Source organism: Salmo salar, chromosome 14, assembly GCF_965601325.2.
Source record: "Salmo salar chromosome 14, fSalSal1, whole genome shotgun sequence".
Taxonomy (NCBI): domain Eukaryota; kingdom Metazoa; phylum Chordata; class Actinopteri; order Salmoniformes; family Salmonidae; genus Salmo; species Salmo salar.
Window position 1 is genome coordinate 74216981 of NC_138304.1, and position 24560 is coordinate 74241540.

The 24560-nt window shown below is 43.1% G+C and overlaps 1 protein-coding gene across 1 annotated transcript in view; it reads right to left on the reverse strand.

Annotated features, from left to right (window-relative positions):
• The window catches only part of LOC106569878 (atrial natriuretic peptide receptor 1), a 122214-nt gene that overhangs the window by 9116 nt on the left and 88538 nt on the right, over positions 1-24560 (reverse strand). Inside the window, exons 9-16 of the mRNA XM_014141587.3 lie at positions 18169-18253; positions 15556-15676; positions 14425-14499; positions 12899-12979; positions 12610-12714; positions 12146-12217; positions 11130-11289; positions 10338-10493 (exon numbers count right to left, since the gene is read on the reverse strand). Of these exons, the coding sequence (XP_013997062.1) occupies positions 10338-10493; positions 11130-11289; positions 12146-12217; positions 12610-12714; positions 12899-12979; positions 14425-14499; positions 15556-15676; positions 18169-18253 (855 nt within the window). The remainder of the gene's footprint in view (positions 1-10337; positions 10494-11129; positions 11290-12145; positions 12218-12609; positions 12715-12898; positions 12980-14424; positions 14500-15555; positions 15677-18168; positions 18254-24560) is intronic.

Genomic DNA, 24560 nt, shown 5'->3' on the forward strand with positions numbered 1-24560 from the left:
AATAAAGCAAAGCAGTTCGACACATACAACAACACAAAGTTACACATGGAATAAACAAACATACAGTCAATAATGCAGTAGAAAAAGTCTATATACAGTGTGTGCAAATGAGGTAAGGCAATAAATAGGCCACAGTGGTGAAGTAATTACAATATAGCAATTAAACACTGGAGTGCAGAAGATGAATGTACAAGTAGAGATACTGGGGTGCAAAGGAGCAAAATAAATAAATAAATACAGTATGGGGATGGGGTAGTTGGATGGGCTATTTACAGATGGGCTATGTACAGGTGCAGTAATCTGAGCGCTGCTCTGACAGCTGGTGCTTAAAGTTAGTGAGGGAGATATGAGTCTCCAGCTTCAGTGATTTTTGCAGTTAATTTCAGTCACTGGCAGCAGAGAACTGGAAGGAAAGGCAGCCAAAGGAGTAATTGGCTTTGGGGGTGACCAGTGAAATATACCTGCTGGAGTGCGTGCTACAGGTGGGTGCTGCTATGGTGACCAGTGAGCTGAGATAAGGCGGGGCTTTACCTAGCAAAGACTTGTAGATGACCTGGAGCCAGTGGGTTTGGCGACGAGTATGAAGCGAGGGCCAGCCAACGAGAGCATACAGGTCACAGTGGTGGGTAGTATATGGGGCTTTGGTGACAAAACGGATGGCACTGTGACAGACTGCATCCAATTTGCTGAGTAGAGTCTTGGAGGCTATTTGTAAATGACATCGCCGAAGTCGAGGATCGGTAGGATAGTCAGTTTTACAAGGGTATGTTTGGCAGCATGAGTGAAGGATGCTTTATTGTGAAATAGGAAGCCGAATCTAGATTTCATTTTGGATTGGAGATGCTTAATGTGAGTCTGGAAGGAGAGTTTACAGTCTAACCAGACACCTAGCGATTTGTAGTTGTCCACATATTCTAAGTCAGAACCGTCCAGAGTAGTGATGCTGGACGGGCAGGCAGGTGCGGGTAGCGATCGGTTGAAGAGCATGCATTTAGTTTTACTTGCATTTAAGAGCAGTTGGAGACCACGGAAGGAGAGTTGAATGGCATTGAAGCTCATCTGGAGGTTAGTTAACCTGTTATGGCTAGGGGGCAGTATTTTCACGGACGGATAAAAAACGTACCCGATTTAATCTGATTAGTACTCCTGCCCAGAAACTAGAATATGCATATAATTATTAGCTTTGGATGGAAAACACTCCAAAGTTTCTAAAACTGTTTGAATGGTGTCTGTGAGTATAACAGAACTCATTTGGCAGGCCAAAACCTGAGAAGATTCTGTACAGGAAGTACCCTGTCTGACTATTTCTTGGCCTTGTTGATTATCTCTATCAATTACAGGGGATCTCTGCTCTTACGTGACACTTTCTACGGCTCACATGGACTCTCAGAAGGCAGCAAAATGCTGAATCGTGGCTTTGCTGGCTCTGGCTGAAACAAAGTAGCGCGTTTGGGTAGTGGCTGGTTACAGTACTGTGAGACTTAGGCTCGTGCCCGCGTCGACCGAAAGCTTTGTTTACTTTCCTCTGTTTAGCTAAACGGAGATTCCCGGTCGGAATATTATCACTTTTTTACGAGAAAAATGGCATAAAAATGGATTTTAAACAGCGGTTGACATGCTTCGAAGTACGGTAATGGAATATTTAGAAATCTTTTGTCATGAATTGCGCCATGCTCGCGACCCTGATTTACCATTTCGGATAGTGTCTGGAACGCACGAACAAAACGCCGCTATTCGGATATAACGATGGATTATTTTGGACCAAACCAACATTTGTTATTGAAGTAGCAGTCCTGGGAGTGCATTCTGACGAAGACAACAAAGGCAATGAAACTTTTGTAATAGTAAATCTGACTTTGATCAGGGCTAAACTTGGTCGGTGTCTAAATGGCTAGCCGTGATGGCTGGGCTATCTACTGAGAATATTGCAAAATGTGCTTTCACCGAAAAGCTATTTTAAAATCGGACATATCGAGTGCATAGAGGAGTTCTGTATCTATAATTCTTAAAATAATTGTTATGCTTTTTGTGAACGTTTATCGTGAGTAATTTAGTAAATTCACCGGATGTTTGCGGGGGGTATGCTAGTTCTGAACGTCACATGCTAATGTAAAAAGCTGGTTTTTGATATAAATATGAACTTGATTGAACAAAACATGCATGCATTGTATAACATAATGTCCTAGGGTTGTCATCTGATGAAGATCATCAAAGGTTAGTGCTGCATTTAGCTGTGATTTTGTTTTTTGTGACATTATATGCTAGCTTGAAAAATGGGTGTCTGATTATTTCTGGCTTGGTACTCTGCTGACATAATCTAATGTTTTGCTTTCGCTGTAAAGCCTTTTTGAAATCGGACAGTGTGGTTAGATAAAGGAGTCTTGTCTTTAAAATGCTGTGAAATAGTCATATGTTTGAAAAATTGAAGTTTTTGTATTTTTGAGGAATTTGTAATTCGCGCCACGCCTATCATTGGATATTGGAGCAGGTGTTCCGCTAGCGGAACGTCTAGATGTAAGAGGTTAACACAGTGTCCAACGAAGGGCCAGAGGTATACAGAATGGTGTCGTCTGCGTAGAGGTGGATCAGAGAATCACCCGCAGCAAGAGTGACATCATTTATGTATACAGAGAAGAGAGTCAGCCCGAGAATTGAACCCTGTGGCACCCCCATAGAGACTGCCAGAGGTCTGGACCACAGGCCCTCCGATTTGACACACTGAACTCTATCAGAGAAGTAGTTGGTGAACCAGGCGAGGCAGTCATTTGAGAAACCAAGGATGTTGAGTCTGCCGATAAGAATACGGTGATTGACAGAGTCAAAAGCCTTGGCCAGGTCGATGAATACGGCTGCACAGTATTGTCTCTTATCGATGGCGGTTATGATATCGTTTAGGACCTTGAGTGTGGCTGAGGTGCACCCATGACCAGCTCTGAAAGCAGATTGCATAACGGAGAAGGTACGGTGGGATTCGAAATGGTCGGTAATCTGTTTGTTGACTTGGCTTTCAAAGACCTTAGAAAGGCAGGGTAGGATAGATATAGGTCTGTAGTAGTTTGGGTCTAGAGTGTCTCCCCCTTTGAAGAGTGGGATGACCGCGGCAGCTTTCCAATCTTTGGGAATCTCAGACGATACGAAAGAGAGGTTGAATAGGCTAGTAATAGGGGTTGCAACAATTTCAGCAGATCATTTTAGAAAGAGAGGGCCCAGATTGTCTAGCCCGGCTGATTTGTAGGGATCCAGATTTTGCAGCTCTTTCAGAACATCATCTATCTGGATTTGGTTGAAGGAGAAATGGGGGAGGCTTGGGCGAGTTGCTGTGGGGGGTGCAGGGCTGTTGACCGGGGTAGAGGTAGCCAGGTGGAAAGCATGGCCAGTCGTAGAAAAATGCTTATTGAAATTCTCAATTATAGTGGATTTATCGGTGGTGAGAGTGTTTTCTAGCCTCAGAGCAGTGGGCAGCTGGGAGGAGGTGCTCTTATTCTCCATGGACTTTACAGTGTCCCAGAACTTTTTTGAGTTTGTGCTACAGGTTGCACATTTCTGTTTGAAAAAGCTAGCCTTAGCTTTCCTAACTGCCTGTGTATATTGGTTCCTAACTTCCCTGAAAAGTTACATATCACGGGGGCTATTCGATGCTAATGCAGTACGCCACAGGATGTTTTTGTGCTGGTCAAGGGCAGTCAGGTCTGGAGTGAACCAAGGGCTATATCTGTTCCTGGTTCAATTTTTCTTTGAATGGGGCATGATTATTTAAGATGGTGAGGAAGGCACTTTTAAAGAATAACCAGGCATCCTCTACTGACAGGATGAGGTCAATATCCTTCCAGGATACCCGGACCAGGTCGATTAGAAAGGCCTGCTCGCTGAAGTGTTTTAGGGAGCGTTTGACAGTGATGAGGGGTGGTCGTTTGTCCGCAGACTCATTACGGATGCAGGCAATGAGGCAGTGATCGCTGAGATCTTGGTTGAAGACAGCAGAGGTGTATTTGGAGGGTAAATTGGTTAGGATGATATCTATGAGGGTGCCTGTGTTTACGGATTTGGGGTTGTACCTGGTAGATTCATCGATAATTTGTGTGAGATTGAGGGCATCTGTTTAGATTGTAGGATGGCCGGGGTGTTAAGCATGTCCCAGTTTAGGTCACGTAGCAGCACGAGCTCTGAAGATAGATGGGGGGGCAATCAATTCACATATGGTGTCCAGGGCACAGCTGGGGGCTGAGGGTGGTCTATAGCAAGTGGCAACGGTGAGAAACTTGTTTGTGGAAAAGTGGATTTTTAAAAGTAGAAGCTCAAATTGTTTGGGTACAGACCTTGATAGTAAGACAGAACTCTGCAGGCTATCTCTGCAGTAGATAGCAACCCCGCCCCCTTTGGCAGTTGGAAAATGTTATAGTTAGGGATGGAAATGTCTGGGTTTTTGGTGGTATTCCTAAGCCAGGATTCAGACACGGCTAGGACATCTGGGTTGGCAGAGTGTGGTAAAGCAGTGAATAAAACAAACTTAGGGAGGAGGCTTCTAATGTTAACATGCATGAAACCAAGGCTATTACGGTTACAGAAGTCAACAAATGAGAGCACCTGGGGAATAGGAGTGGAGCTAGGCACTGCAGGGCCTGGATTAACCTCTACATCACCAGAGGAACAGAGGAGGAGTAGGATGAGGGTATGGCTAAAGGCTATAAGAACTGGTCATCTAGTACGTTCGGAACAGAGAGTAAAAGGAGCAGGTTTCTGGGCGCGATAGAATAGATTCAAGGCATAATGTACAGAACAGACAAAGGTATGGTAGGTTGTGAATACAGTGGAGGTAAACCTAAACATTGAGTGATGATGAGAGAGATATTGTCTCTAGAAACATAATTTAAACCAGGTGATGTCACCGCATGTGTGGGAGGTGGAACTAAAGGGTTAGCTAAGGCATATTGAGCAGGGCTAGAGGCTCTACAGTGAAATAAGACAATAATCACTAACCAGAACAGCAATGGACAAGGCATATTGACATTAGGGAGATGCATGCGTAGCCGAGTGATCATAGGGGTCCAGTGAGTAGTTAAGCTGGCTTGAGACACGGCGATTCAGACAGCTAGCGGTCCGGGGCTAGCAAGCTAGCAGAAGGGCCTTAGAGGGACGTCGCGACGTTAGAAGTCTGTTGTAGCCTCCTCGTGCGGAGCCTCCTCGTGCGGTTACGTCAGTAGACCAGTCGTGATGGATTAGTATGGTTCCGTGTAGTAAAGGGGCAAGTTTAATTTGCAAAATAGGTATAGTGGCCCAAGAAATTGGCTGATGGATGTCTTCAGCTAACAGTCCAATATGCTCTAGACAGCTAGCGGGCTGCGTCGGTACTCCAGTAGCATGTGCTCCAGTAGCATGTGCTTTTGATCCTACATACTTAGGGGAATGTCAAGATTCATGTTGTGTGTGTGTGTGTGTGTGTGTGTGTGTGTGTGTGTGTGTGTGTGTGTGTGTGTGTGTGTGTGTGTGTGTGTGTGTGTGTGTGTGTGTGTGTGTGTGTGTGTGTGTGTGTGAAAGATGTATGGTGGCAGAGAGTCAGCACCTTAGAGATGTCACAGACCCAAGGCTGACAGGACTGGAATGTAAATAGGGAAGATGGAAGGAGAAGACTGATAAAAAAAAACACCTGAGGGGGGAGAGAGACAGAGATAGAAGAGAGAGAGAGAGAAGGAGAGAAAGACAGAAATTAAGAATGAAAGATAGAAAGAAAGAGACAGAAAGAAATAGAGTACCCTATGAATTACTATATTTAGCATTTAAAAAGAAAGTATTCATAGCCGAGGGAAGTAGGGGTGCTGAGGGTGCTGCAGCACCCCTGAAAAATCGGAATAAAAAAAATACATGTACAAAATAAAATAAATAAAACACTTAAACATTTTTTTGTGGCACAAAAGTAGGCCTAGTCCTGTATTAGTGGACCGATATAACCGTCTGTCGCGCTGGCACATTATTAGTATACCAGTAATTATAGGAAGGAGGAATGAGAAACAAACGCACACACTTCTCAGAATTTAATTGGATTCATTGCATCTTGGAGAAGACAAATAACAAATGACAAAATGTGTAAAAAAAATTAAATCAAGGTCCTGTACATTTTCCCTGTTCAAAATGCCTGTCCTTGTCTTTTCAAAATTATTCGTCTTCTACACACAAGGTTATATCGTCCAGGTCCCTCTTGAAAAATAGTTTTTATCTCAATGTGACTAACCTGGATAAATAAAGGTAATATTTTTTTTTTACAATATTGTGCAATGAAATGCTTTGTCTTTCCCAAAAATAATCAAAATAAAAGATGCCAACTTTATCCATTTTTTTAATTTTCATTGTTCCAAGTGCCCATCCATATTTGTCTGTACTTTCGTCTTTAACCCTAACCGTATTTACCTTGATATATATTCTTATATAATTGCAGTGCCTTCAGAAAGTATTCATACCCCTTGACTTATTCCACATTTAGTTGTGTTACAGCCTGAAATCAAAATGGATTAAATAGATTATTTCTCTCTCCCCCATCTACAAAAATACTCCATAATGTTTCTAGAAATGTTTGCACATTTATTGAAAATGAAATACAGAAATAACTCATTTACATAAGTAAATGTCAATACTTTGTAGAAGCACCTTTGGCAGTGATTACAGCTGTGAGTATTTCTGGGTAAGTCTCTAAGAGCTTTCCACACCTGGACTGTGCAACATTTGCCCATTATTGTTTTCAACATTCTTCAAGCTCTGTCAAATTGGTTGTTGGTCATTGTTAGACAACCATTTTCAGGTATTGCCATAGATTTTCAAGCAGATTTAGGTCAAAACTATAACTCGGCCACCCAGGAACATTCACTGTCTTCTTGGTTAGCAACTCCAGTGTAGATTTGGCCTTCTATTTTAGGTTATTGTCCTGATGAAAGGTGAATTAATCTCCTAGTATCTGGTAAAAGCAGACTGAAGCAGGTTTTCCTATAGGGTTTTGCCTGTGCTTAGCTCCATTTCGTTTCTTTTTATCCTGAAAAACTCACCTGTCGTTAACAATTACAAGCATACCCATAACATGATGCAACCACCACTATGCTTGAAAATATGGAGAGTGGTACTCAGTAATGTGTTGGATTGGATTTGCCCGGAACATAACACTTTGTATTTAGGACAAAAAGTTAATAGCTTTGCCACATTTTTGGCAGTTATACTTTAGTGTCTTGTTGCAAACAAGCTTCCTTCTTTTCACCTCGTCAATTAGGTTAGTATTGTGGAGTAACTACACGGTTGTATGTTGTTGAACCGAACCATCCTCAGTGTTCTCCTATCGCAGCTATTAAACTCTGTAACTATACTGCTCAAAAAAATAAAGGGAACACTTAAACAACACATCCTAGATCTGAATGAAAGAAATAATCTTATTAAATACTTTTTTCTTTACATAGTTGAATGTGCTGACAACAAAATCACACAAAAAATAATCAATGGAAATCCAATTTATCAACCCATGGAGGTCTGGATTTGGAGTCACACTCAAAATTAAAGTGGAAAACCACACTACAGGCTGATCCAACTTTGATGTAATGTCCTTAAAACAAGTCAAAATGAGGCTCAGTAGTGTGTGTGGCCTCCACGTGCCTGTATGACCTCCCTACAACGCCTGGGCATGCTCCTGATGAGGTGGCGGATGGTCTCCTGAGGGATCTCCTCCCAGACCTGGACTAAAGCATCCGCCAACTCCTGGACAGTCTGTGGTGCAACGTGGCGTTGGTGGATGGAGCGAGACATGATGTCCCAGATGTGCTCAATTGGATTCAGGTCTGGGGAACGGGCGGACCAGTCCATAGCATCAATGCCTTCCTCTTGCAGGAACTGATGACACACTCCAGCCACATGAGGTCTAGCATTGTCTTGTATTAGGAGGAACCCAGGGCCAACCGCACCAGCATATGGTCTCACAAGGGGTCTGAGGATCTCATCTCGGTACCTAATGGCAGTCGGGCTACCTCTGGCGAGCACATGGAGGGCTGTGCGGCCCCCCAAAGAAATGCCACCCCACACCATGACTGACCCACCGCCAAACCGGTCATGCTGGAGGATGTTGCAGGCAGCAGAACGTTCTCCACGGCGTCTCCAGACTCTGTCACATCTGTCACGTGCTCAGTGTGAACCTGCTTTCATCTGTGAAGAGCACAGGGCGCAAGTGGCGAATTTGCCAATCTTGGTGTTCTCTGGCAAATGCCAAACGTCCTGCACGGTGTTGGGCTGTAAGCACAACCCCCACCTGTGGACGTTGGGCCCTCATATCACCCTCATGGAGTCTGTTTCTGACCGTTTGAGCAGACACATGCACATTTGTGGCCTGCTGGAGGTCATTTTGCATGGCTCTGGCAGTGCTCCTCCTGCACCTCCTTGCGCAAAGGCGGAGGTAGCGGTCCTGCTGCTGGGTTGTTGCCCTCCTACGGCCTCCTCCACGTCTCCTGATGTACTGGCCTGTCTCCTGGTAGCACCTCCATGCTCTGGACACTACGCTGACAGACACAGGAAACCTTGCCACAGCTTGCATTGATGTGCCATCCTGGATGAGCTGCACTACCTGAGCCACTTGTGTGGGTTGTAGACTCCGTCTCATGCTACCACTAGAGTGAAAGCACCAGCCAGGAAGCATAGGAACTGAGAAGTGGTCTGTGTTCCACCTGCAGAACCACTCCTTTATTGGGGGTGTCTTGCTAATTGCCTATAATTTCCACCTGTTGTCTATTCCATTTGCACAACAGCATGTGAAATGTATTGTCAATCAGTGTTGCTTCCTAAGTGGACAGTTTGATTTCACAGAAGTGTGATTGACTTGAAGTTACATTGTGTTGTTTAAGTGTTCCCTTTATTTTTTTGAGCAGTGTATTTTAAAGTCACCACTGGCCTCATGGTGAAATCCCTGAGCGGTTTCCTTCCTCTCCGGCAACTGAGTTAGGAAGGACGCTTGTATCTTTTAGTGACAGTGTTTTGATACACCATCTAAAGTGTAATTAATAACTTCACAATGCACAATTCACGTGTGCTTTTTTTTCTTCTTTACCTATCTACCAATAGGTGCCCTTCTTTGCGAGGCATTGGAAAACCTTCCTGGTCTTTGTGGTTGAATCTGTGTTTGAAATTCACTGCTCGACTGAGGGACCTTACAGATAATGGTGTGGGGTACAGAGATGAAGTAGTCATTCAAAAATTATGTTAAACACTATTATTGCACACAGAGTGAGTCCATACAACTTATTACGTGACTTGTTAAGAAAATGTTTACTCCTGAACTTATTTAGGCTAACTTATTGACTCTAGATATTTCAGATTTTCATTTTTAAATAATTGATAAACATTTTGAAAAACATAATTCCACTTTGGCATTATGGAGTACTGTGTGTAAGCCAGTGACAAAAAAAACATCTCAATTGAATACATTTTAAATTCAGGCTGCAATACAAGAAAATGTGGAAAAAGTCAAGGGGTGTAAATACTTTCTGAAGGTACTGTACATGCCTGTACTTGCCTGAAGAACACGCACAGACACACAAATATTTTTAGGAGACTTTAAAGTTTTGCATGGGTCCCCAGATCCTCAAAAAGTTATATAGCTGCACCCTCGAGAGCATCCTGACAGGTTGCATCACCGCCTTGTATGGCAACTGCTCGGCATCTGACCGTAAGGCGCTACAGAAGGTACTGCGTACGACCCAGTACATCACTGGGGCCAAGCTTCCTGACATCCAGGACCTATATACTAGGCGGTGTCAGAGGAAGGCCCAAAAAGTTGTCAAAGACTTCAGTCACCCAAGTCATAGACTGTTCTCTCTGCTACCGCACGGTAAGCAGTACCGGAGCGCAAAGTCTAGGACCAAAAGGCTCCTTAACAGCTTCTACCCCCAAGCCATAAGACTGCTGAACAATTCATCAAATGACCACCTGGACTTTGCATTTACCCCCCCCCTTTGTTTTTACACTGCTGCTACTCGCTGTTTATTATTTATGCATAGGCACTTTACAAATTACCTCAACTAACCTATACCTGCATATAGCCTCTTTATTGTTATGTAATTTTATTGTGTTACTTTTTGATGTAATTTTTTTTACATTAGTTTATTTGGTAAATATTTTCTTAACTCTATTTCTTAAACTGCATTGTTGGTTAAGGGCTTGTAAGTAAGCATTTCATGGTAAGGTCTACACCTGTTGTATTCGTCGCATGTGACAAATAACATTTAATTTGATTTGACACACACACACACACACACACACACACACACACACACACACACACACACACACACACACACACACACACACACACACACACACACCTTTGGGGCTGAGGGTGTCCCCCTCGATGTGGAAGACCCCTCGGAGCAGGGCCAGCTCCTGCAGGATGATGCCGAAGCTGTAGATGTCCCCTTTCTGAGTGCCACATGCTGGGGGACACTCTGCCCTCAGCAGCTCTGGAGCTGCCCACAATTTTCCTGTAAAGGGGGATTGGAGAGAAAGAAAGAGGGAGGTAGAGGGGGAAAGAGGGAGAGAGAAGAGGTGGATACAGTTTCCTTCTTTTTTTTTATTGAATCTTTGTTTTAACAGGGAAGACATCTTGAGACCTTGGTCTCTTTTTCAAATCCGCCTTGTATAACACAACTTAAATGCACAAAATATATATTTACACATTTAACGCGACATAAGAATAAAAGGCTGTATTATGAGTTTTCTTTAGCCAAAGATGTACTTAGAGAGAAAGAGTGAGAGAGAGTTTTAATACCCACCTTTTCAATCAGCAACTAATCAAGACTTTTTCAGCCAGGTGATTTGACTTTTGCGCCACATCAATGACATGTATTTCAATGGAGCCAGCAAGGGCTTTCTCTCAGGAAGGGACATTGTTACAGAACATTTAGAAAGAAATCTGTTGTGTAAAACAAACCAATTTTATCAGAAAATGGGCATGCTTTGTTTTTGAATAACAAAAACAATGGCAGGGATTGAGCCACTAAATCACTTGGTTTGAGTTATTTAGAGTGTGTGTATGTGTGTGTGTGTGTGTGTTTTCTCATGGGTTTTGAATCTGTGTGTCTTTGTCTACATGTGTTTCTGCAGCTCAGGTAACTCACGGGCATAGTAGGCGTGTGTGTCCTCCATATTGGACTTCTCGCGGAAGCTGGCCAGCCCATAGTCAGTGATCTTCAGAACGAAGCGACTGTCCACCACACAGTTAGAGGACTTCAGGTTACCATGGGAGACGATGACGCTGTTGTGAAGGAAGGCCATCCCCTAGAATCAAAGATGGTGTGATTCGCAAGGTACGCAACCAGTGGACAACCCTGTGTAAAATGTTTCCCGCACAGTTCCATGCAGAGGGGCGGGAACTGTCAAACATGCTTTTAGCCAACGAAATTGCATTTGTTGAACAATCTACAATATGCATTGCAAGTCAATAACCAACAATTCTGTACCCTCCCATTAACTTCCATTGAAGATAGGCATAGCTTCCTTTGCAGAGTACGGAGGTAGTCTTCTCACGAATGCCCCTCATGTACATTGAGGGGCATTAAATCGAGGCTAACTCAAGTAAAAGGCGTGAGCTCTTCATTCATCATTCTAACCAGGACACCAGGAGGTGTCAGACACCATCCGTCTACCCTTCATTATAAGCATCGCACATGCCTGGCCACATGCATCTACAAAGCCTGGACAATCCCAACTCCTGCTGCGGGCAATACACATGACGGGTTGGTTGGATCTGGTGTAATCCCAAACATCTTGTTGAAAATATATAATACAAATCTGCGTAAGAGCATGAAATAAAGAGAGAGGTAACATGCTTGGCATAACTATTTGCATTGACAATAAAAAAAACCTGAAGAAGTATGATAGAATAAATATTATTTGAATATTTTCTACCTCTCCCCTAGCACAAAGTTAGCCCCCCATACTGTGAAAATAACATTAAGTATCTGATTACTGATTTTGGGCTTTCAGTACATACAGTACATATATGCTCGTGACCCCGTTGGTTGAGAATCCTGGACCAATCCCTACTTAATCACACACCTCCTCTCTTTCCTCCTATAATGGCTTATATCTTTGTTTAACATCTCTGAATGGAGGATGACGGATGGAGAAACACCTTGACAATGTCGTTGATGAGAGAGTATCTGAACATCCAGTCCAGGGTGATGGTCTCGCTCTCCATAAGATCCTGCACAACACATCAACATAAACATGACAATTTACACACACACAAACACAAATATTCAGAACATAGCAAATCAGCCAGACATGAAAGTCACCCAGAGGTTAATAATCCCAGTCCACAATACTAACATCAGAATATGCATGACGTCACATTCCTTTTACACAGGCTGTCGGTATTCAACACATGTAGCCTAGAGGGTAAACCAACCATCTCAAGACCCAAGGGTTGTAATTGTAGGCTAGATGGTTCATGACTTATTCATTGTGAGAATGTGTGATGTGGGAGATAAGAGACCAATAGGGGTTTAAGCTCACAACGCTAAGGTCCTAAGGTTAAAGAATAGAATGGAGTAATATAGAATGGAACAAGTAGATCCTGTAGGCTGTGTGAAGTACCTGCAGGCTGCCCCGGGGGCAGTACTCTGTGATGATACAGATGTTGGGAGGATCGATACAGGCTCCGATAAAGCGAGTCAGGTGCTCGTTTTGAACATCACGCATCTGGAGGAAAGAAGATCAACATCAATACCGACATACTAGCAACTGCATACACAATCACCAACATACAAAAGCATTTACACCTGAGAAAATGATACACCTTAGAACATAATGAGTAGATGAAATACTAGAAAGGACATTGTTGCTCTGGCAACATGTTTACAAGCCTACTGAATAGAACCCTCACATGTTTGAGCTCAAAGAGCACCATCCTGGTGAGCTCGATGCGCTTCTTGTTAGTGACGTACTTAATGGCCGCAATGTTTCCCTGGAAAGGAGGACACATTAATTAACACAATATTTCACCATGATTTTACTATCTGTGTCCGTCAGTAATATGGGGTGATGTAAAATGAGTGTAATTCACTTGTAATTCCGACTCCAAGGATGTAAACTGTGCAAATGCCCAGGTGAAGCCTATCGGAATCCCGGTACGAACACTTATCACTCGCAAATAGTCCCAATTTAAACAAAGTGAAACTTATAAAGTCTTTATATAGCATTCATAAAGGCCTCATAAGCACTACATAACTGCTTCACAAATAATCTGTAAGCGTATGTCATACACTATAAATGGTTAATAAAGGGTGACATAATTATTCCTACTGTAGAGCGAATTTCCAAATGTGACATAACACACTATGTATGTTTATACACCGTTTATAGCAGGGGTTCTCAAAGTGGGTTCCAGGTACTGCAGGGGGGTCCGCGGACAGATATTTATTTTGTGAATATTACTAACATCAACAGATTCAACAAATTTTGGCAAAGGGATCCGTGGAATACGTTTAGAGGGTGTACTACAATATAATGTAATATTATTCATCTACAATATATGTTGTTAACCCAAGGCAACATGGGCCTGGTAGGGTCACAGGGTTATTGGTATCCACAGTTCTCAACCAATTATCAAGGTTTTAACTCAATACTTCTTGTATTTCCCAAAAATGGTTTTTAAAACATAAATGCACTGTAATTTAAGCTTCAAAACTATAACGTTTTCTCTCTGCCTCATGGCAAAATACGTGGAATTGCAGGATATTAGCTATAAATATCCTTTAAAGCTGAATCAACAAAAACAATCTCTCTGCCCCATGACAAAATGTGTCAAATTGCAGGATATTAAATTAGCTTGAAAACTGAAACATTTTCTCTCAGATTCTTAGAGGCGGGATTTAAATGTCATCCCCAGGGCCCGAGACTTGGTTCGTCCGGCCCTGCACTGCCAGAGTCATAATCATACTCCTTTTATGATATTTTTATTTATTTATTTACCTTTATTTAACTAGGCAAGTCAGTTAAGAACAAATTGTTATTTTCAATTGACGGCCTAGGAACAGTGGGTTCAGGGGCAGAACGACCGATTTGTACCTTGTCAGCTCGGGGATTCGAACTTGCAACCTTTCGGTTACTAGCCAAACGCTCTAACCACTAGGCTACCTGCCGCCTATCTCACTCCAGTTGTGTTCTGAATATGAGGGGTCCCTGATGAATTTGCTATCATAAAAGGGGTCCCCAACCCCCGCAAAAGTTTGAGACACCCTGATTTATAGAGTGTCATACCCTTATAGATGATTTGTTAAGCATTTATGTAGTGCTTATGAAGCCTTTATGTATTCAACTAATGTAGGTATCACTACACAAATCCTTAATAAAGCAAACATCATAAGCATTGTCAGTCTATTACAACAATCCCTGTGTAAAAGGACAGACCTTGTAGTAGCCAGTCTTGGCGTAGATCTGAAAGTTTCCGTCCATGGTCAGGAGGGAGCCATAGTTGGAGCCTCTCTGTGGACCATATAGAGGGAATGATAACAGTGTGGTTTTCAACACAGTGTGTTTCCCTGTGTACGTGTGTAGGTGTACTGTATTTCAAGCCTCTATATACTGTATGTGTGTGTTTCTCCGTGCAGTACCAGAGACAGGGTGAGTCTGCTGCTATATACTGTATGTGTGTGTTTCTCCGTGCAGTACCAGAGACAGGGTGAGTCTGCTGCTATATACTGTATGTGTGTGTTTCTCCGTGCAGTACCAGAGACAGGGTGAGTCTGCTGCTATATACTGTATGTGTGTGTTTCTCCGTGCAGTACCAGAGACAGGGTGAGTCTGCTGCTATATACTGTATGTGTGTGTTTCTCCGTGCAGTACCAGAGACAGGGTGAGTCTGCTGCTATATACTGTATGTGTGTGTTTCTCCGTGCAGTACCAGAGACAGGGTGAGTCTGCTGCTATATACTGTATGTGTGTGTTTCTCCGTGCAGTACCAGAGACAGGGTGAGTCTGCTGCTATATACTGTATGTGTGTGTTTCTCCGTGCAGTACCAGAGACAGGGTGAGTCTGCTGCTATATACTGTATGTGTGTGTTTCTCCGTGCAGTACCAGAGACAGGGTGAGTCTGCTGCTATATACTGTATGTGTGTGTTTCTCCGTGCAGTACCAGAGACAGGGTGAGTCTGCTGCTATATACTGTATGTGTGTGTTTCTCCGTGCAGTACCAGAGACAGGGTGAGTCTGCTGCTATATACTGTATGTGTGTGTTTCTCCGTGCAGTACCAGAGACAGGGTGAGTCTGCTGCTATATACTGTATGTGTGTGTTTCTCCGTGCAGTACCAGAGACAGGGTGAGTCTGCTGCTATATACTGTATGTGTGTGTTTCTCCGTGCAGTACCAGAGACAGGGTGAGTCTGCTGCTATATACTGTATGTGTGTGTTTCTCCGTGCAGTACCAGAGACAGGGTGAGTCTGCTGCTATATACTGTATGTGTGTGTTTCTCCGTGCAGTACCAGAGACAGGGTGAGTCTGCTGCTATATACTGTATGTGTGTGTTTCTCCGTGCAGTACCAGAGACAGGGTGAGTCTGCTGCAGGCCCTGCGCATCACTTTCTCCAGGTCGCTCATCTGCACGTCCTCCCACTGCACCCGCCAGAGCTGAGCAGCCAACTCATTCTCCAACTTCAGTTTCCTGAGGGAGAGGGTGCAGGGGGGGGGGTGAGAGAGGGACAAACAGAGAGATAAGGTAGAAGGTGAGAGAAAGGGAGACAAAGGGTGATGGAAAGAGGAGGCTTGAGAGAGGTTCAGAGATAGCGAGAGAGAGAGAGAGAGAGAAGGAGAAATAGGTAGAAGGATAGAGTAGAGAAAGGAGGTGAGGATGGTGGAAGACAAAATTGTGTGAGGGCGACGGAGAAAGACAAATCAATAAAGAGAAAGAGGGAGAGAGAATGAGAATCCAGAATAAAGGACAGAGAGCTTAAGGAGAGGGATGGATGTGTTTCAGCGTGACTGTACACTGTGTAGGACTGAACCTCTACCCACACAGGCCATCAACACTCCAAAATCAGAACCTCTATCACCCACCACAAACTGTATTCACACACACATTTCTCAGAAACAAATGCAACCTAACTATAGCACTGGGGATGGGATTAATTCATTGAGTTTGGATAGAGATTAATATCTGTGATTTGAGCTCCATTATAGTGGGTGACCTGATTGGAGTGTCAATCAGGTCAATCGAGTCATCATTCACCAACAGTGCTGTCTGTGTGAAGTTGTTTCGACGTGTACGTTGATATCCCAGGCGGCTGGTGGCACCTTAATTGAGGAGGACAGGCTCATAGTAATGGCTGGAACGGAATCTGTGGAATGGTATCAAACACGTCACACACATGGTTTCCATGTGATCCATACCATTCCATTCACTCCATTCCAGACATTATTATGAGCCATCCTCCCCTCAGCAGCCTCCTGTGCTTGATCTAACATTCTTTACTGTAAAGGAACATTATGTAAGAAGAGGTCAAAAAGTCACTATTCATGTGTAGTAATAACACATTTTTCTTTTTTTTTTTTTTATCTATGAACATACAAACACATCATACAGTAGCTTCCATTTACTTTAAGCAATACATTTACAGATACACTTCACATAGATTTAGTAATCCATAGATTAAGTCATTCATATAGTAAGCACTTATCTTACAAGAATTTGAAAATAAACATTTATAAATGTATTCGCCTATGGCTATGTGCTATTCAAATGTACTACACATTGCTGTATTTTATAACGTGAACAAAAAAAGTGAAAAAAGGGTCTGTGTAATTTTACAGCACGTGTAAAGGGATTCTTTGGGATTTTGGCAATGAGGCCCTTTATCTACTTCCCCAGAATCAGATTAACTTGTGGATAAAATGTGTATGCCTCTGTGTCCAGTAAGAAGGAAGTTACTTTCATGAGCCAATGCTAACTAGCATTAGCACAATGACTGGAAGTCTATGGTTATCTGCTAGAGTGCTAGTAAACACCCATAGCACACTAGCAGATACCCATAGAGTTCCAGTTATTGCGCTAATGCTAGTTAGCAATTGTGCTAGCGCTAGAAACATAAAAATGGTATCCACAAGTTCACCTGACTCTGGGGAAGTAGATAAGGGCCTCATTGCCAAAATTCGGAAGTATCCCTTTAATAAAATGTGAAATATCGGAATTATCAGACAAAAGTAAAGATTGAGGATAGCTTATATCAAACACAAACTGACTTCAGCATAATTATTGGCTAGAATATGTAACTGAACTTGAACTGTTTCACTTTTCACCTATCAAAGTTAACATAAATCTCTAGAAAATGTAAAAACACATTGCTTTTTTATATTTGATATGAGACATAATATACTTCGACCTTAGGCCTGATATTCCTCCAGAGAAAACAATTATTTAGAAAGTAAGGTATACTTTCACCTGGACTTGCACTCAATGTTAAACAATGTTATCACAAGACATGACAAGCTATAAAGCAAGTGACCTTTTCAGCTGCAAGACTGATGGAGCTGGAAACAGGCCAGAGAGAAGGATCAAAGGGCAAACACAGGGCTGGAGGTAAATATATAAAAACACTTTTCAATGGAAAACGAAAAAATGAATGTTTTTTATTAAACAGGTCCAGGTAGTCCCTCACTGTTTCTGTCTGTTTATTTCTGTGTGGTGCCTAATGAACATGACCCTGGTGGTGAGTCATCACTGAAGAGGAGACAGAAACACTTTTATTCGTTCCTTCTTGGCCTGGCAGTGATCTCCCTGTAATGTGTAAAGAAAGAGTAAGGAAAAAGAGGGCAGAGGAAGAAAGATAGTGAAAAGAGGAGAGTCATAGGGTGAAGAGGACAAGAGAGAGATAGACAGAGTAACAATGTGGGTAAGAAAGTTAAACAGGGAGGCAAAAACATACCATGATTGTAGAGATTAAAGGTAGAAAAACAAACAGAAGAGAAAGAGATAGGGGGGGATAAAATAGAGAAAAGGAAAGATGTGCAGAGTATGGGAAGAGAGTGAACAGAATGGCGAGAACGATAGATGGTTGGAGGAGGGGTCAGGAGTGGAGGCATCAGAACCCATAACCATCGACCAGTGTCTTGCTCAGGGAAGGGGTAGACTGTACGGTAAAAAAAAGGGGCACCACTGACCTGTAGATGAAGACGGTGACGGTGGCGATGATGATGAAGATGAAGCACACAACAATGGCCACCATCTGGTGCATGGTGACTGTCCCTGGGAGGAAAGAACAAACTATGTTATTGAATTCTATGAAGTTATACCCAGGGCCAAATTCAATAGCATCTGTCATAGTATGTGTAGCATATGGCAAGGTTTTGTTCATATAGCTACTACAGTCCCATAGGGCGGCGCACAATTGACCCAGCTTGGTCCGTGTTTGGCCGGGGTAGGCCGTCATTGGAAAAGAAAAAATGTTCTTAACTGACTTGCCAAGTTAAATAAAGGTTAAATAAATAAAATAAACACATTTACATTTTAGTCATATAGCAGACACTCTATTCCATAGCCAATTATAGTACGTGCATTCAGCTAAGGTAGGTAACCAAATAATATAACTTACTAAAACAAGTAAATAAATCCATTTAATATAGCCATCACAATAAAATCCATTATTTCATTAGTTGTGATGGGCTTCTAAACCTGGGAATGTCTTAGAAATCAAAACATAAGGGCTGCATGATGCAGCTGAATAAAGCCATATCTATGAGCTGTATCCGGCCATAAGCAAACAAGAAAATGCTCATCCAGAAGCGGTCCTCCTAGTCGCCAGGGACTTTAATGCATGCAAACCTAAATCCGTTTTACCTCATTGCTACCAGCATGTCACATGTGCAGTCAGAGTAAAAAAATCTCTAGACCACCTTTACTCTACACACAGAGACGCATACAAAGCTCTCCCTCGCCCTCCATTTGGCAAATCTGACCGTAATTCTATCGTCCTGATTCCTGCTTACAAGCAAAAACTAAAGCAGGAAGTACCAGTGACTCGCTCAATACAGAAGTGGTCAGATGACGCGGATGCTACGCTACAGGACTTCACTGACAACCGCTCCCTGACCAAGTCTGTAATACGTACATGTTTTTGGCTTGGCCCCTAAATCCCTCACAAACTTTTACAGGTGTGCAATTGAGAGCATCCTGTTGAGCTGTATCACCGCCTGGTACGGCAACTGCACAGCCCACAACCGCAGGGATCTCCAGAGGGTGGTGCGGTCTGCCCAACGCATCACCGGGGGCAAACTACCTGCCCTACAGTACACTTACAGCACCAGATGTCACAGGAAGGGTAAAAAGATAATCAAGGACATCAACCACCCGAGCCATGGCCTGTTCACCCCGCTACCATCCGGAAGGCGAGGTCAGTACAGGTGCATCAAAGATGGGACCGAGAGACTGAAAAACAGCTTCTATCTTAAGGCCATCAGATTGTTAAATAGCCTTCACTAGCCGGCTTCCACCCGGTTACGCAACCCTGCAACTTTGAATCACTGGTCACTTTAATAAATGGAACACTAGTCACATTAATAATGTTTAAATAATGTTTAGATACTGCTTTACTCAACTCATATGTGTATACTGCATTCTATTCTGCTGTATTTTAGTCAATACCACATCTAATATTTATATATTTCTTAAATCCACTCTTTTACTTTTAGATTTGCATGTATTGTGAATCGTTTTTAGATACTACTGCACTGTTAGATAATACTGCACTGTTGGAGCTAGGAACACAAGCATTTCGCTACATCTGCGAAATATGTTTATGTGACCAATACAATTTGATTAGATGTTTCAAGCAAACCACCATAGTCCCTGTGCCCAAGGAAGTGAAGGTAACCTGCCTAAATGATTTCCGCACCGTAGCACTCATGTTGGTAGCCATGAAGTGCTTTGAAAGGCTGGTCATGGCTCACATCAACACCATCCTTCCAGAAACACTAGTCCCACCCCAATTCGCATAACGCCCCAACAGATCCACAGATGACTCAATCTCAATCGCACTCCACACTGACCTTTCCCACCTGGACAAAAGGAACACCTATGTGAGAATGCTGTTCATTGACTACAGCTCAGCGTTCAACACAATAGTGCCCCCAAAGCTCATCACTAAGCTCAGGACCCAACACCTTCCTCTGCAACTGGATCCTGGACTTCCTGACGGGCCGCCCCCAGGTGGTAAGGGTAGGCAACAACACATCTGCCATGCTGATCCTCAACACTGGGGCCCCTCAGGGGTGCGTGCTTAGTCCCATCCTGTATTCCCTGTTCAACCACGACTGCATGGCCAAACACGACTCTAAAACCATCATTAAGTTTGCTGACGACACAACGGTGGTAGGCCTGATCACCGACAACCCTATAGGGAGGAGGTCAGAGACCTTGCAGTATGGTGCCAGGACAACAACCTCTTCCTCAATGTGAGCAAGACAAAGGAGCTGATTGTGGACTACAGGAGAAGGCGGGCAAAACAGGCCCACATTAACATCGACTGGGCTGTAGTGCAACGGTTCGAGAGTTTCAAGTTCCTTGGTGTCCACATCACCAACAAACTATTATGGTCCAAACACACCAAGAGAGTCGTGAAGAGGACACGACAACACCTTTTCCCCCTCAGGACACTGAAAAGATTTGGCATGGGTCCCCAGATCCTCAGCTGCACCATCGAGAACATCCTGACCGGTTGCATCACCACCTGGTATGGCTACTGCTCTGCATTTGACTGTGAGGCGCTACAGAGGGGAGTGTGTACGTCCCAGTACATCACTGGGGACAAACTTCCTGACATCCAAGACCTGTATACTAGGCGGTGTCAGAGGAAGGCTCAAAAAATTGTCAAAGACTCCAGTCACCCAAGTCATAGACAGTTCTCTCTGCTACCGCACGGTAAGCAGTACCGGAGCGCCAAAAGGTTCCTTAACAGCTTCTACCCCCAAGCCATAAGACTGCTGAACAATTCATCAAATGGCCACCCAGACTATTTACATTGACCAACCCCTCCATTTGTTTTTACACTGCTGCTACTCGCTGTTTATTATCTATTTATAGTCACTTTACCCCTACCTACATGTACAAATTACCTCAACTAACCTGTACCCCCGCACATTGACTCAATATCGGTACCCCCTGTATATAGTCTCGTTATTGTTATTTTATTGTGTTACTTTTTATTTTACAGATTTTTTTTAACTTTACTTTATAAAGTTATTTATAACTTTACTAAATAAAGATATTTAGTATACATTTTCTTAACTCTATTTCTTGAACTGCATTGTTGGTTAAGGGCTTGTAAGTAAGCATTTCACCGTAAGGTCTACACTTGTTGTATTCGGCACACGTGACAAATGCAAATGTATTTGATTTGATGCAACTCTATATTCATGATTTGGAAAAGGTAGCAAAAAAAAGGCATGGGCTCTGATCCTTTCCCTTCCAGGGGGGAGAGAGAGACAACTGCATTGCTGCTATGTTTTGTAGCAATAAAGTTAGGGGATATCTAATCAATGAAAGATGGAATTAAAATGACAGAAATGAGAAAGTTACAGCGACCAAAAGCCAACAGGTAAGCTGCTATTTACGCTATAATCAGAGTAGAGTTGTTAGGTTGTTATCCACGATAATCGAGATTTTCAATAAGTATGCTTTCCACCTGTCTACCCCAACCCCGGCCAACAGCTCTGCACCCCCGCAGCAATTGGCCCAAGCCCCCCCCCCCCCCCCCCCCGCTTCTCCTTCACCCAAATCCAGACAGCTGATGTTCTGAAAGAGCTGCAAAATCTGGATCCCTACAAATCAGTTGGGCTAGACAATCTGGACCCTCTCTTCCTAAAATGATCTGCCGCCATCATCAGCCGCCAAACCCTATTATTAGTCTGTTTAACTTCTCTTTCGCATCGTCTGAGATTCCTAAAGATTGGAAAGTGGCCGCAGTCATCCCCCTCTTCAAAGGGGGAGACACTCTAGACCCAAACTGTTATAGACCTATATCCATCCTGCCCTGCCTTTCTAAAGTCTTCGAAAGCCAAGTTAACAAGCAGATCACCGACCATTGTTGAATCCCACCGTACCTTCTCCTCTACGCAATCTGGTTTCCGAGCTGGTCACGGCTGCACCTCAGCCACGCTCAAGGTCCTAAATGATATCATAACCCCCATCGATAAACGACAGTACTGTGCAGCCATCTTTATCGACCTGGCCAAGGCTTTCGACTCTGTCAATCACCGTATTCTTATCGGCTGACTCAACAGCCTTGGTTTCTCTAATGACTGCCTCACCTGGTTCATTTAACTACTTCTCAGATAGAGTTCAGTGTGTCAAATCGGAGGGCCTGTGGTCCGGACCTCTGGCAGTCTCTATGGGGGTGCCACAGGGCTCAATTCTCGGGCCCACTCTTTTCTCTGTATATATCAATGATGTCGCTCTTGCTGCAGGTGATTCTTTGATCCACCTCTACGCAGACGACACCATTCTATATACAGTTGAAGTCAGAAGTTTACATACACCTTTGCCAAATAAATTTAAACTCAGTTTTTCACAATTCCTGACATTTAATCTTAGTAAAATTCCCTGTCTTAGGTCAGTTAGGATCACCACTTTATTTTAAGATTGTGAAATGTCAGAATAATAGTAGAGAGAATGATTTATTTCAGCTTTTATTTCTTTCATCACATTCCCAGTGGGTCAGAAGTTTACATACACTCAATTAGTAATTGGTAGCATTGCCTTTAAATTGTTTAACTTGGGTCAAACGTTTCGGGTAGCCTTCCACAAGCTTCCCACAATAAGTTGGATTAATTTTGGCCCATTCCTCCTGACAGAGCTGGTGTAACTGAGTCAGGTTTGTAGGCCTCCTTGCTCGCACATGCTTTTTCAGTTCTGCCCATACCTTTTCTATGGGATTGAGGTCAGGGATTTGTGATGGCCACTCCAATACCTTGACTTTGTTGTCCTTAAGCCATTTTGCAAGTATGGTTGGGGTCATTGTCCATTTGGAAGACCCATTTGCGACCAAGCTTTAAGTCCCTGACTGATGTCTTGAGATGATGCTTCAATATATCCACATAATTTTCACGCCTCATGATGCCATCTATTTTGTGAAGTGCACCAGTCCCTCATGCAGCAAAGCACCCCCACAACATGATGTTGCCACCCCCGTGCTTCACGGTTGGGATGGTGTTTTTCGGCTTGCAAGCCTCCCCCTTTTTCCTCCAAACATAATGATGGTCATCATGGCCAAACAGTTCTATTTTTGTTTCATCAGACCAGAGGACATTTCTCCAAAAAGTACAATCTTTGTCCCCAGTTGTCTGGCTTTTTTTATGGCTGTTTTGGAGCAGTGGCTTCTTCCTTGCTGAGCGGCCTTTCAGGTTATGTCGATATAGGACTCGTTTTACTGTGGATATAGATCCTTTTGTACCTGTTTCCTCCAGCATCTTCACAAGGTCCTTTGCTGTTGTTCTGGGATTGATTTGCACTTTTTGCACCAAAGTACATTCATCTCTAGGAGACAGAACACGTCTCCTTCCTGAGCGGTATGACGGCTGCGTGGTCCCATGGTGTTTATATACTTGCATACTATTGTTTGTACAGATGAACGTGGTACCTTCAGGTGTTTGGAAATTGCTCCCAAGGATGAACCAGACTTGTGGAAGTCTACCATTTTTTTCTGAGGTCTTGGCTGATTTCTTTTGATTTTCCCATGATGTCAAGCAAAGGGGCACTGAGTTTGAAGGTAGGCCTTGAAATACATCCACAGGTACACCTCCAATTGACTCAAATTATGTCAATTAGCCTAGCAGAATATTCTAAAGCCATGACATAATTTTCTGGAATTTTCCAAGCTGTTTAAAAGCACAGTCAACCTACTGTATGTAAACTTCTGACCCACTGGAATTGTGATACAGTGAATTATAAGTGAAATAATCTGTCTTTAAACAATTGTTGGAAAAATGACTTGTGTCATGCACAAAGTAGATGTCATAACTGACTTGTCAAAACTATAGTTTGTTAACAAGGAATTTGTCGAGTTGTTGAAAAATTTGTTTTAATGACTCCAACCTAAGTGTATGTAAACTTCCGATTTCAACTGTACATCTGGCCCTTCTTTGGTTACTGTGTTAACAAACCTCCAAACAAGCTTCAACGTCATACAGCACTCCTTCCATGGCCTCCAACTGCTCTTAAATGCCCTCACCCACCCGCCCATCCAGCATCACTACTCTGGACGGTTCTGACTTAGAATATGTGGACAACTATAAATGCTGCCAAACATACCCTTGTAAAACTGACTATCCTACCGATCCTTGACTTCGGCGATATCATTTACAAAATAGCCTTCAACACTCTACTCAGCTAATTGGATGCAGTCTATCACAGTGCCATCCGTTTTGTCACCAAAGCCCCATATACTACCCACCACTGTGACCTGTATGCTCTCGTTGGCTGGACCTCACTACATATTCGTCGTCAAACGCACTGGCTCCAGGTCGTCTATAAGTCTTTGCTTGGTAAAGCTCCGCCTTAT